The 13,317-nt window shown below is 41.2% G+C and overlaps 1 protein-coding gene across 3 annotated transcripts in view; it reads right to left on the bottom strand.

Moving 5' to 3' along the window:
- The window catches only part of MTO1 (mitochondrial tRNA translation optimization 1), a 29,983-nt gene extending 21,607 nt beyond the window's left edge, over positions 1–8,376 (bottom strand). For 2 of the 3 annotated variants that reach the window (XM_034990682.1, XM_034990683.1), the window contains exons 1-3: positions 8,065–8,376; positions 1,726–1,925; positions 1,525–1,642 (exon numbers count right to left, since the gene is read on the bottom strand). In XM_034990682.1, coding sequence (XP_034846573.1) covers positions 1,525–1,642; positions 1,726–1,925; positions 8,065–8,281 — 535 coding nt within the window. In that variant the 5' untranslated portion in view covers positions 8,282–8,376. The remainder of the gene's footprint in view (positions 1–1,524; positions 1,643–1,725; positions 1,926–8,064) is intronic. The other variant, XM_034990684.1, reaches the window with a different exon arrangement.
- Positions 8,377–13,317: the final 4,941 nt, after the last annotated feature.

The following is a 13,317-nucleotide window of genomic DNA, read 5'->3' as shown; positions in this document are numbered from 1 at the left end:
GGGAGAGGGAGAAGCAGGCTTCCCGCCGAGCAGGGAGCCCCATGCTGGGCTTGATCCCAGGACCCTGGGATCATGACCTGAGCCGAAGGCAGATGCCTAACGACTGAGCCACCCAGGTGCCCCGACAGTTTTTTTTCCCTAATGAAAAAGCTGAACAAGTCCATAAGTAAAATTAGCAAATTAAAAATAAAGCAAATATTAACCAAAGGCAAAGAAAAGAGGTTTATGAAAGGAAACAAACATAGCACACTATTTGGATCTGTAGTAAACAATATTTAATCGTAATATATAACAATATAATCATAATAATATAAATACTATCAGTCAAAATTGATAGCATAATTACATTAGAAGGATAGAGAGAAGGGTGCCTGGGTGGCTCGGATGGTTGGGAGTCTGACTGTGGCTCAGGTCACAATCTCTAGGTCCCGGGATCAAGCCTCATGTCGGGCTCCCAGCTCAGCGGGAAGTCTGCTTCTCTCTCTCCTTCTGCCTTTTCCCTTGATTATGCTCTCTCTCTCAAATGAATAAATAAAATCTTAAAAAAAAAAAAAAGAAGGATAGAGAGAATGAAAGTAGGGGATTAAAGAGAGCTACTATAAAAAATTAATAATGTCTAATACTGATAATTTAGGGAGTACAAATATAAGCATATTACTTAGAAATATGTAAGTACATATCAAAAGTGAAACTGAAGTGGTTAAGTCTATAAAGAGATAACTGTTTTTCATATGAACTTTTAAATTCTATTTGATTTTTGCAAAAGTTATGTGCATGTATTATTTTGATTAAAAAATTAATTCATGGGGCGCTTGGGTGGCTCAGTTGGTTGAGCGTCTGACTCTTGATTCCGGCTCAGGTCATGATCTCAGGGTCGTGAGATCAAGCCCCACGTGGGGCTCTGCACTGGGCATGGAGCCTGCTTAAGATTCTTTCTTCCGGGTGCCTGGGTGGCTCAGTTGGTTAAGCGACTGCCTTCGGCTCAGGTCATGATCCTGGAGTCCCGGGATCGAGTCCCGCATCGGGCTCCTTGCTCAGCAGGGAGTCTGCTTCTCCCATTGACCCTCCCCCCTCTCATGCTCTCTCTCTCAAATAAATAAAATCTTTAAAAAAAAAAAAAAAAGATTCTTTCTTCCTCTCCCGGTGCCCCTCCCCCTCTGTAAAAAAATTAATTCATAACACCTTTAAATAAAAAATATATATATAACATTATATAATATAAATTTAAAAACTTAAAGTCAGGACTAGGAAAAATAAAAATTACCACAGAAGGACCAGGAGAAAAACACATTTATGTAGGTTATAAAGTACTACACTAAGATGGTATAAATGAGCCCAGAATTTGACTGAGCTTCATGAAGATCAAGATGAAAGGAGGAAAATAATTTTTTATGCAGTCTTCCTTTTCCATGAAGAGAAAACACAACCATTTCCTAGAATAAGCAAAACATCTCCATCCTGCTCTAAAATTAATTGTTCACATGGAGTCTGATACTGTTATTATCATCTATAACAAGTACACACCTAAAACCACACCACTGACACGGCATTTCCCGGTGTGCTCAGGCTCTGGTTCTGTAAGAACAAGGTCTTCTACAGCTCCCTCCTGAACAGTAAGCAGCGGTGTATTTAGGATTTCTTTCTGTCAAAGAGAACACAGGTTGAAACCTAACAGTTAAATAAATAATCACTACAGTCTCTCCTGTTTTCCTGCCCCATCCTTACCTGCATGTTCTGCTTATAGAGTTTCCTATCAATTTGAGCTCTCAGACCCCAAACAGCCGGTCCCTTACGCCGGTTTAATACTTTGTAATGTACACCAGATTGGTCACAGATTCGAGAACACAGGCCATCCAAGGCATCAACTTCCCTCATTAAATGCCCCTTGCCAATGCCACCAAAGGAAGGATTACAGGACATCTGACCTAAGGAGAACAGACATAAAATAAATATATGAGCACCCCGTACGTAGTGAGTGTTTAATAGGGAAATGTCTGTACAAGTGATTAGAATCATCTCATGTAATAAAATTGAAGCAATCACCGGAGAGAAAATTAGAAAATCCCAATGGGATGTAAGAGTCATTCAGGGCATCTTGGGAGGCAAACCACTGACTGTAGTTTCTTTTGAATCTTTTCCTTGACACATATTTTTACTGGTTCATTAGGTTGCCTTTTCCTTTAAAACCCTTCCCCAAATCAAGCATACTTTTAAGAAGTCCCTTGGCTGTGATTCACTGTTATCATCAATTGTCTCCCATAAATGTCATCTGCTGTTTTCTTTTTGCTTATTTTGTAAAAATAATTAAATTATAAGCTTCCTGAGAGTAGAAACCGTATTTTATACCTTCTCTTTAAATTCCCCTAGTCTTATTTGGAGGTCTAAACTCATGCGGTTGAGCGCCTGGGTGGCTCAGTCGGTTAAGCGACTGCCTTCGGCTCAGGTCATGATCCCAGGGTCCTGGGATTGAGTCCCGCATCGGGCTCCCTGCTCTGCGTGGAGCCTGCTTCTCCCTCTCCCACTCCCCCTGCTTGTGTTCCCTCTCTCGCTGTGTCTCTCTCTGTCAAATAAATAAATAAAATCTTAATAAAAATAAATAAATAAATAAACTCATGTGGTTATCTCAAAGGTTTTTATGGGAGGTGGAGGGATAGGAAAGCTATGTCAACATCTGTAGGTCCACCATAGCCACCACCAAGCCCTCTGCAAGTTTTTATAGTCTCCATAAGGAGGCTGAATCGTGCTGTGATTAGAAGTATGGGTCAGGAATGAGTGAAAAGAACCTGGCTCAATTCCTAGATCTACCACTTACAAGCTCTGTCATTTTGTCAAGTTATCTAATTTTCTCTACCTCAGTTTCCCTACTGTAAAAACAAGAATGATAGCTGCAGATTATTTCCCCCCTTCCTTTGATACAGAATCACAATTTTATTTAGGCAAACACTCCCCTAGGAGGCTTTGTGTTCTGGGAATGTGACTTGAACTCAGTAGGAATAAATCTTTATTGATCTAAGTAATCATGGTAATCCCGTTTCTACTTGCCACTGTCTGGGTTAGGGATGGGAAATAAGTCATGAGGGGTGACCTATTGGGGAAGGGGGGTCTCTAAAAATGGGTTGTTTTTCCTCTTCAAAGAGATACAAGGAGGGAAAAAAACCCTTCTTAGGTTGAAGTTGTCATATCTGGATGTGACACCTGGAACTATTATAGCCATTTTGTAATCGTAAGGATAGCTAGCTTGAAGACAATTCAAGAATGGCATAATGGAGATATTCAAGGAATGAGTCCTTAGACATTGTGGGCTGCTGAATTAACCAACCCTAAAACTGACCTACCTGCAAATGTCTTATTAAAAAATAAATTCTTGGGGCAGCTGGGTGGGCTCAATTGGTTAAGGGTCTGACTCTTGATTTGGCTCAGGTCATGATCTCAGGGTCGTTGAGATTGAGCCCCATATCAGGCTCTGTGCTCAGCAGGGAGTCTGCTTGAGAGTCTCTCTCCCTCTGTCCCTCCCCCCACTCACTTTCTCTCTCTCTCTCTCAAACAAATAAAGAAGTTTAAAAAAAATAAATTCTCGGGTGCCTGGGTGGCTCAGTTGGTTAAGCGACTGCCTTCAGCTCAGGTCATGATCCTCGAGTCCCAGGATCGAGTCCCGCATCAGGCTCCCTGCTTGGCAGGGAGTCTGCTTCTCTCTCTGAACCTCCTTCCTCTCATGCTCTCTATCTCATTCTCTCTCTCAAATAAATAAATAATTAAAAAAAAAATCTTTAAAAAAAATAAAAAAATAAATTCTCCTTTTTGTTTAAATTAATCGAATAATAAGGATTTGTTACTTGCAAATGGTAGAATGTACACAAAGCAATTAGCACAGTGTCTGACACAGAATAAGCAGTAAATAACATTTACTAATAATTGTTTTATTTCCCAGTGTAAAACATTTCTCAGTGTAAAATACTCTCTGCTTCTGTTTTTCACTTCTTCAAAAATCACATAATTTCTTCGAATTGGCTTTAAAAAATTTTAATCATAAATAATTTTCCATTAGCAGCAACATTTAAAAACTTTTATATGACTTTCTCACATGTAAAATATTACTATTGACATAAGTATCCCTACATGAATATCTTAGAAAAGTGCTCCATAGGGCACCTGGGTGGCTCAGTTGGTTAAGCGACTGCCTTCAGCTCAGGTCATGATCCTGGAGTCCCTGGTTCGAGTCCCGCATCGGGCTCCCTGCTCGGCGGGGAGTCTGCTTCTCCCTCTGACCCTCCCCCCTCTCATGTGCTCTCTCTCATTCTCTCTCTCAAATAAATAAATAAAATCTTAAAAAAAAAAAAGTGCTCCATACATTGCATAAAATTGATAAACACAGTGAATATCCTATCATTGAATTTATATGAAAGCAACCAACTTGCATTCCTGAGTTTCTAATTCAACATATTATTTCACATACAAATGTGAAGCTATTTCTTTCTTAAAGATTTATATATTTTTTAAAGCTTTTATTTATTTGTCAGGGAGAGAGAGTACAAGCAGGGGGAATGGCAGGCAGAGGGAGAAGCAGGCTCCCTGCTGAGTAGAGAGCCCAATGCGGGACTCGATCCCAGGACCCTGGGATCATGACCTGAGTCGAAAGCAGACGCTTAACCGACTAAGCCACCCAGGTGTCCCTAAAGATTTATTTATTTGAGAGACAGAGAGAGGAAGCATGAGTTGGGGGAGGGGCAGAGGGAGAGAATCTTCAAGTAGACTCCCTGGAGTGCAGAGTCCCATGTGGGGTCTATCCCACAACCCATGAGATCATTACCTGAGCTGAACCAAGAGTCAGATGCTTAACTGACAGAGCTACCCAGGTGACCCAATGTTAAGCTATTTTATTAAAGAGTAAGAAAGAATAGTATAATGAATTCCCAGGTATCGATTCAGGTCCAATCTTACATCTTTTATAGCTCTACACACTTCCTTCTTTTCCAGACATTGTATCAACTATAAATGTTTCAGACAAAGACTTTTTTTAGAGAAAAAAAAAAACCCACAATAACTTAATCACACTTGAAATATCTGAATTATTAATGAATAATCAAAACAGAAATTAGAAATGTGAAATATCACCAAGTATAATTTTTTTTCTATTACTCTGTATCACTCTTAAGTAATCCTCTTCCAATCTTTAGACAGGATACATTTCAGATACTTTCATTTATTTATTTTTTAGATTTTATTTATTTGACAGAGAGACACAGCGAGAGAGGGAACACAAGCAGGGGGAGTGGGAAAGGGAGAAGCAGGCTTCCCGCGGAGCAGGGAACCTGATGCAGAGCTCGATCCCAGACCCTGGGGCCATGATCTGAGCCAAAGGCAGATGCTCAACGACTGAGCCACCCAGGCGCCCCTCAGATACTTTTAGATCAGAGCTCGTAACTCAGTGATTTGCTGGTGATGTTTTGCTGGGTATACATGAAGCTTTTGTTAAAAACAAACAAAACAATGGATGAGGATATACTTTCCAGCTCACCACTGTTCCCATTATTCCATGTTGTTTTACTTACTTACTTATTTATTTATCAGAGAGAGAGAGCATGAGCAAGCACAAGCGGGGGAGCAGCAGGTAGGAGAAGCAGCCTCCCTGCCAAGCAGGCCCTTTATTGAATTACTGTACATTATATACCTATTTGTAAAACTTACACTTGTGAAAGTTACATGCAAAGAAATCTTTGTCTTTTTAAACTGCTGAAAACCTTTTCTTAAATATATTTATCAATGTTGAGCCCCTCTCCTTACAGCCATAAAAGTTGAACATGCCACTTTTCTTTTGCTTAGCCCTCAAGATCTTTCTCTACATAGAACTCCAGGAAACTATCCTTCATTCCCAATCACGTGGAGTTGGAACAAGAAAGTCTATTTGTCATCTGTGTTCTTAGGTAGACTACTAACATCCCAAGTGTGGTACTTGGGGTTGGCAATGGTAATAAAAATGTATAAATCAGTCCATTTTTCACTCTACTAAAAAATTTAAGTTGGCTATGTGGAAAAGCTTATGGTAAAAAAATAGTTTAACATCTGAACCACTTAATGGGTCAGGCACTGTTCCAGATTATTTGCATGTATTTTCTGATTTAAACTTTACAGCAAACTGAAGTTGGTACTGTTATTTCTATTTCATAGAGAAAGAAACTGAGGGTTAAATAAATTGTCCCTTGTCCAAGGTCACACAGCTAGAACTCAGTGAAGCCTGGACTGAAATTCAGAATGTCAAACAATCTCTTTAATGTTGAACATTTCCATGAAATGCATAGGTAATAAGACACAGAATAAACAGATGCACAAGGCTTTTCTCTTTCATTGTGAAATGCAAAAATAGTTGGCAAAAAAACATTATTTTCCAGGTTAGTAGAAAATAAAAGACTTTCCGCCTCTCATTTCATTATTGGTACATGATAATGACTAAATCACAACGGGACAATTCTTGCCTTTTGCATTCTTAGGTCCATTGAACCTTCTAAGTCAAAGCTATCTTTCTGAGGCCACGTAGAAATATTTAAGATACTCCACTATAGGGCGCCTGGGTGGCTCAGATGGTTAAGCGTCTGCCTTCGGCTCAGGTCATGATCCTAGAGTCCTGGGATTGAGTCCCGCATCGGGCTCCCGGCTCAGCGGGGAGCCTGCTTCTCCCTCTGACCCTCTCCTCTCTCATGCTGTTTCTCTCTCGCTCGCTCTCTAAAAAATAAATAAAATCTTAAAAAAAAAAAAAAGATACTCCACTATATTAAATTACCACACAAAAGAGATTTTGATTCAAAACAAAATTGTCACTTACTAAGCTCATCTATAAGACTTATTATCTCTGAAATGCATTTATTTAAAAATAAAACGGATTGAACTGTGTTGGTAGAATAATATGAATATGGATTTTGATAAGTATCCCTTTATCCCTCACAGAACTACATTACTTATATTTAATGACCTTAGTTCAATAATACTTTTTTCATTAAATTTTTAAGTTATTATTGAAAAGTAGTATCCCGCCTTTTTTTTTTTTTATGTAAACAACACTGAAATGTATAATAAACAAAGTGTAATCTTTTGGGTAATCAAATCACCCCCAGGGTCGCCTAGGTGGCTCAGTCGTTAAGCGTCTGCCTTCAGCTCAGGTCATGATCCCAGGGCCAGAAGCCTGCTTCTCCCTCTCCCACTCCCCTTGCTTGTGTTCTCTCTCTCCCGCTGTGTCTCTGTCAAATAATAAATAAAACCTTAAAAAAAAAAAATCAAATCACCCCCCTCTAAAAGAATCACTGTTAACAGTGTATATTTCTCCACAGTTACAAGCTGAATGGTAATTCTTAAAAAAAGTATTTCAGTATCAAATATGTGATTTATTCACAATTTTTGCAAAACAGTTAATATTTCTACTGTTGACTCCTGAGCTAAATGCAGGAGGAAAAAAACATAGGTTTGCATGATTTACAAGATGATGTTTTAGCTAGCATCTATTATGGTGCTAGAGAGAGGTGTTGCTTTAAATTATAGCCATCCACCCATTGCCTATTAAGTGCGAAAAAAGCACTGCCAGTTCCTGAGTACAAAATTAGGAAACAAACACCAAGTAGAGATATAGAATGCAATAAAAAGTAGCATCGTTCTTCAAAAGGGCTTCACAAAATCTCGGAAAAATACAACAGTCGTTTAACAAGTAATTCCTAGTAAATGTTAATTCACTCCATTTCCAAAGCAACAAGCTAGTAAAGGGTAAATGACAACAATGATGTAAGAAGCTATCAGCTTGTTTTCTTAGTTTCCCCCTTTCCCAAGGCACGGACCCCAACTCCCTCCACTACTTCTGTCAGCAGCAGCACAATACATGGTCCACGTAACAGCCTAATCCAGGGTTCTGGGCCAGGGCTACCTGATCTGTGAAACTCACGTTAGGATAAAACCACAGACACTAGGATTCTCACTAGCTTGCGGAGAGGAGAGGCTGCCCGTATCAGGCCACCGGGAAGGGGTGAAGGGGCTTACTGGCAGCTTGCGTCCCACGCCAAGCTCCACGCTACCCGAACTCCTCACCGATCGTGTCCACGCGGTGGGTGAGTAGCAGAGTCCGGGAGCCGCACCGAGCAGCAGCGGCGGCTGCCTCGGCCCCGGCATGTCCTCCGCCAATGACTACCACGTCAAAGTTCGCAGCCACGGGCGCCGCGCTGTCGCCGATGAACCGGGCCAACGGAAGGTGCTTTTTGCTGAGGGAAGCCGCGACACAGAGACCACAACCTCGGAGAGAAAACATAGCTGGAGAAAGGCAGAGTCTGACCCTGAACCTGACATGAACTAGGCGCAAAAACTTAGGAGAGGCAGAAAAGGCTTCAGGGCGCAGCCATCTTGGCTCTGATGTCACAGCGTAGCAGTTTACGTCCAGCGTCAGCGCTGATTGGGGCTTTGGCGCGACTTCACTGGAGAAGCGAGACCGGGTGACTGTGCAGGTGGCCCAGATGGGGTGAACCTTGTTTCATGGTCCCGGGAGGCCTCTGATGACATATGGCTGTGAATCGATGGCTCCTGCTTGGACATTTTCTGTCCTTTTCGCGATTGGCAGCCCTAATCTCCAGTTGGTCACCTACAGACAATGATTTTAATCACTTTGCCTTATAAGATTCTTTGAATTTTCTGGTAAACTATCACCTGGACTTCTGTTTGTTTATAAAGACTAGCCTCTGAATAGGAGGAGCTTTGAAAGCAGTTAAAATGTATTTGTGGATGAAAGATTCATGATGGCCAATTAGGGGAATCAAATGGTTGAAGATTAAATGTCCAGCCTTTGGAAATTGACTTTTTTGGGGGGGGGGGGGCACATTTTTAAAGCCTTCCTTAGAGAGGAAACCTTTAACTGGTTAGTGAAACAACCCATGTGGTAGTTTTAGTCAAATGATTATTAAAATCTATCAAATAGAAATGGAAAACTTTGAGACTTAAAGAAGCTATAACTTCGTCAGCCCTCCTGATCCCCACCTCTGTAATTATTGTCAGCATTTTTTTGCTAATGTTTCCTAGGGTTTTTTTGTTTGTTTGTGTTTTTTTAAGGATTTTATTTATTTGTCAGAGAGAGAGAGAGAGCACAAACAGGGGATGGCAGGCAGAGGGAGAAGCGGCTAAGGGAAAAGCAGGCTACCTGTTGAGCAAGGAGCCCAATGCAGGACTGGATCCCAGGAGCCTGGGATCATGACCTGAGCTGAAGGCAAATGCTTAACGGATTGAGCCACGCAGGTATGCCGCCTCCTAGTTTTTTTTATACAACTACTCATGCTATTATTATTTTGCACATATAACACTGATTATATTATTTTTCAGTTTGCTTTTTTTTTTTTTAAGATTTACTTATTTGAGAAAGAGAACATGCATGCATGGGGGGAGGGGCGGGGGGAGAGGGAGAAAATCCTCAAGCCGACTTCCTGCTGAGTGTGGAGCTGGATCTCACAACCCTGAGATCATGACCTGAGCTGAAACAAAGAGTCCCATGCTCAAACGACTGAGCCACCCAGGCACCCCAGTTTGCTCCTCTTTTTAACAATGTATTTTTTACTCTATGCCATATGTATATGAATCTATTACATTTTAGCTGTAATTTATTTAATCAACTCCCAATTACTGGGCATTTGGATTGTTTTTAATTTTTTTATATTATCATCATCCTTGTACATATATCTCTTTTTAAATTTATGGGACTCTTTCTATAAATGAAGATACTGGGTAAAAGGATTCCTCAGTGTTTATATTTTTGATAACGGCTGAATTAGCTTTCTGAAAGCTTTGTGTCAGGTTGCATTAACAGTGTAAGACTATTTCATTATACTGTAGCCAAGACTGGATTTTTAATTAAGTTTTAAGTATAAATGTCAAGAAGATGGACACTTTATATGTGAATGCTTTTTTCCCTTCACAGCCCTTTCTTGATATACTTTCTTTACCTGTCTTCCAAGACATCATCAAGCTATTCTGGTTTTCCTCCTATTTTTTCTGGCTACTCCTTCTCATTTTTCTGGTTCCTCCTCCTTGAGTGCTCAAGCCCAAGTGCACAACAAAACCAATTCCCAAATCCCGTCTTTAGGCCTCTATCTCCTGGGACCACTCTCAGTACTAACTCTGTAGCAGTCTGGGTCCAGTCAGAATATGGAATCACATAGTAGGACACCTGGGTGGCTCAGTTGGTTAAGCCTTTGCCTTCACCTCAGGTCATCATCCCAGAGTCCCAGGATCGAGTCCCACATAGGGCTCCCCACTCAGCGGGGAGTCTGCTTCTCCCTCTGACCTTCCCCCATCTCATGCTTTCTCTCTCTCACTCTCTGTCTCAATTAAATAAATAAAACCTTAAAAAGAAAAAAAGAATCATATTGTAGATATTTAATATAAGAATAATTAACTATTGGGGCGCCTGGGTGGCTCAGTCGTTAAGCGTCTGCCTTCGGCTCAGGTCATGGTCCCAGGGTCCTGGGATCGAGCCCCACATCAGGCTCCCTGCAGAAGCCTGCTTTTCCCTCTCCCACTCCCCCTGCTTGTGTTCCCTCTCTCGCTGTGTCTCGCTCTGTCAAATAAATAAATAAAATCTTAAAAAAAAAAAAGAATAATTAACTATATTGGGGTACCTGGCTGGCTCAGTTGGTAAGAGCATGCAACTCTTGATCTTGGGGTTGTGAGTTCAAGCCCCATGTTGGGGATAGAGGTTGCTTAAACAAACAAATACTTCACTCTAAAAAAAAAAAAATAATAACTATAATAAAAGAAATAACATATAAAGAAACTATATATGGTACCCTAGGGCTGAGGGAGAGTATCCAAGTAAGAATAAATTCAAAAGGGGTTCAGATCGCAAGTGCAGAAGGCCTTCAGAGAGTATGGGCTACATAACAGAGGGGGCTTACAAAGAGAGCAGTGGCTCTCTGTGGACCTCCTCAGCCACAGGCAGGCTGCACACAAGGCTTGTAGAAGGATCAACTTCTTGGTGTGTGACCTTCTGGACCACAGGCCGGGCAGGAATTTGATTTCCCTGTCTAGTAAGTTGTAGATGGGTTATGGCTGGGCCAAGGTGGCAAGGTCCCAGAGGGATCACTTTCTGGGCCTACAGTTGGGGTAGGCCCTACTAGATGTTCTCACATCTACGAGTCTGACCTTTGCCGTGCAATCCCCTTCCACTCCTTCCACTGTGTTGGAAATTGCAGGAAACCTCTTCCTCCTACATAGTCCTTCTGCAACCTCTATTGACAAAGGTTAACATAGTGGGCACTTTGAAAGAACTGCTTAAAGGAATTCTGTTGTTTATCAGACAGCATATATTGAGGGGTGTATTAAGTCCTTGTCTGAGAAGCAATAAGTTTGTAACTGACACAACATCTCAAACTTCACAAGCTCCAGCCATACTTGCTGTTGTTTGAACAACTAGGCATAGTCTCCCCTTAGATCCTTTGTATAAACTTTTCCTTTGTATTTACTTTTCCCTGAAATTGGTTTGCTTGAGAACAAGCCTGACTACACAATAGTCCTCCTTCCATTTTACAACAACAAAAATAAATAAATACAGATTTCTCACATCACATTTCAAACTAGGGCTCATTGCCCTGGGGTGTTAAAAAAAAAAAAACAAAAAACTTTTGTATCAGAGGATGTATCAAAATATTGGTTTTAGGAAAACCTTTTTAAAAGAGTAATCAAGGCATTTTTGTCCATTGACAGATGAATGGCTATCAAAATGTGCTATATACTTTCAGTAGAAATATCGAGTCTTTTTTTTTTTTAAAGATTTTATTTATTTGACAGAGAGAGACACAGCGAGAGAGGGAACACAAGCAGGGGGAGTGGGAGAGGGAGAAGCAGGCTTCCTGCGGAGCAGGGAGCCCAATGTGGGGCTCGATCCCAGGACCCTGGGATCATGACCTGAGCCGAAGGCAGACGCCCAACGACTGAGCCACCCAGGCGCCCCGAAATATCGAGTTTTAAAAAGGAAGGCTGACAGGGGCACCTGGGTGGCTCAGTTGGTTGGGCGGCTGACTCTTGATTTCAGCTCAGGTTATGTATGACCTCAGGGTCTTGGGATCAATCCCCGAGACAGGCTTGGTACTCCGTGAGGAGTCAGCTTGAGGATTCTCTCTCTCTCTCTCCCTCTGCCCAACCCCCCCATGCTCGCTCATTCTCTCTCAAATAAATAAATAAATCTTAAAAAAAAAAAAGAAAAGAAAGAAAAGGAAGGCCGACATATGCTACAATATGGATAAACCCTGAGGACATTATCTTAAATGAAATAAGCAGTCACAAAAGGACAAATATATCATTCCACTTACATGAGTTACCTAGAGTAGTCAAATTCATAGAGAAAGTAGAAGGGTGGTTGCCAAGGGAGAGGGAGGGAATGGGGAGTTACTGTTTAATGGGTAGAGTTTCAGTTTTACAAGATGAAGAGCTGGGGAGATGGATGGTGGTGATGGTTGCACAATATTAATTATTTAATGTCACTGGACTGTACACCTAAAAATGGTTAGGATGGTTTTTAAAAAAAAGTAATCAAGGCATCTAAACCCAGGGGTTTCCTATCTAATATGTATTTCTGTAAAGGGATTGGCTTTAGAAATAGATATTTGAAAGCCTATATGGAGAACTCTGGAATCACAAGGGCCCAAACAGCATGAATTATTTAAAATATAAGTGCCGGGCGCCTGGGTGGCTCAGTTGGTTAAGCGACTGCCTTCGGCTCAGGTCATGATCCTGGAGTCCCTGGATCGAGTCCCGCATCAGGCTCCCTGCTCGGCAGGGAGCCTGCTTCTGCCTCTGACCCTCCCCCCTCTCATGTGCTCTCTCTCTCTCATTCTCTCTGTCTCAAAAAAAAAAAAAAAAAAAAAAAAAATTTAAAATATAAGTGCCATTTTTTGATGGGCTTTTGAGAACCAATGGATAAAACTCACAGATAGGAACTTCTACACAGGGACGCCTGGGTGGCTCAGTCAGTTAAGCAACTGCCTTTGGCTCAGGTCATGATTCCAAGGTCCCGGGATTGAGTCCCTGCATTGGGCTCCTTGCTCAGTGGGAGACTGCTTCTCCATCTCCCTCTGCTAGCTGCACCCCCTGCTTGTGCTCTTTCTGACAAATAAGTATATAATGTTTTTTAAGTCTTTAAAAAAAAAAACTTCTACACAATGTAAGACTGTATGTGCTTTTACAAAGTCAAATAAAATGAAATCTTTATTCCAATTGCAGTCAGTCCTCATTTCATTTCCACCTTGTAAAAGCTGGACATTTTCTATTTCTCGTTAATTAAAAAAGTACCCTTACTTAAACTTACAC

The sequence above is a fragment of the Mirounga leonina genome, unplaced genomic scaffold, assembly GCF_011800145.1.
Source record: "Mirounga leonina isolate KUSES-001 unplaced genomic scaffold, KU_Mleo_1.0 Mir_53, whole genome shotgun sequence".
Taxonomy (NCBI): Eukaryota; Metazoa; Chordata; class Mammalia; order Carnivora; family Phocidae; genus Mirounga; species Mirounga leonina.
This window is presented reverse-complemented; position numbering and strand designations above follow the sequence as displayed.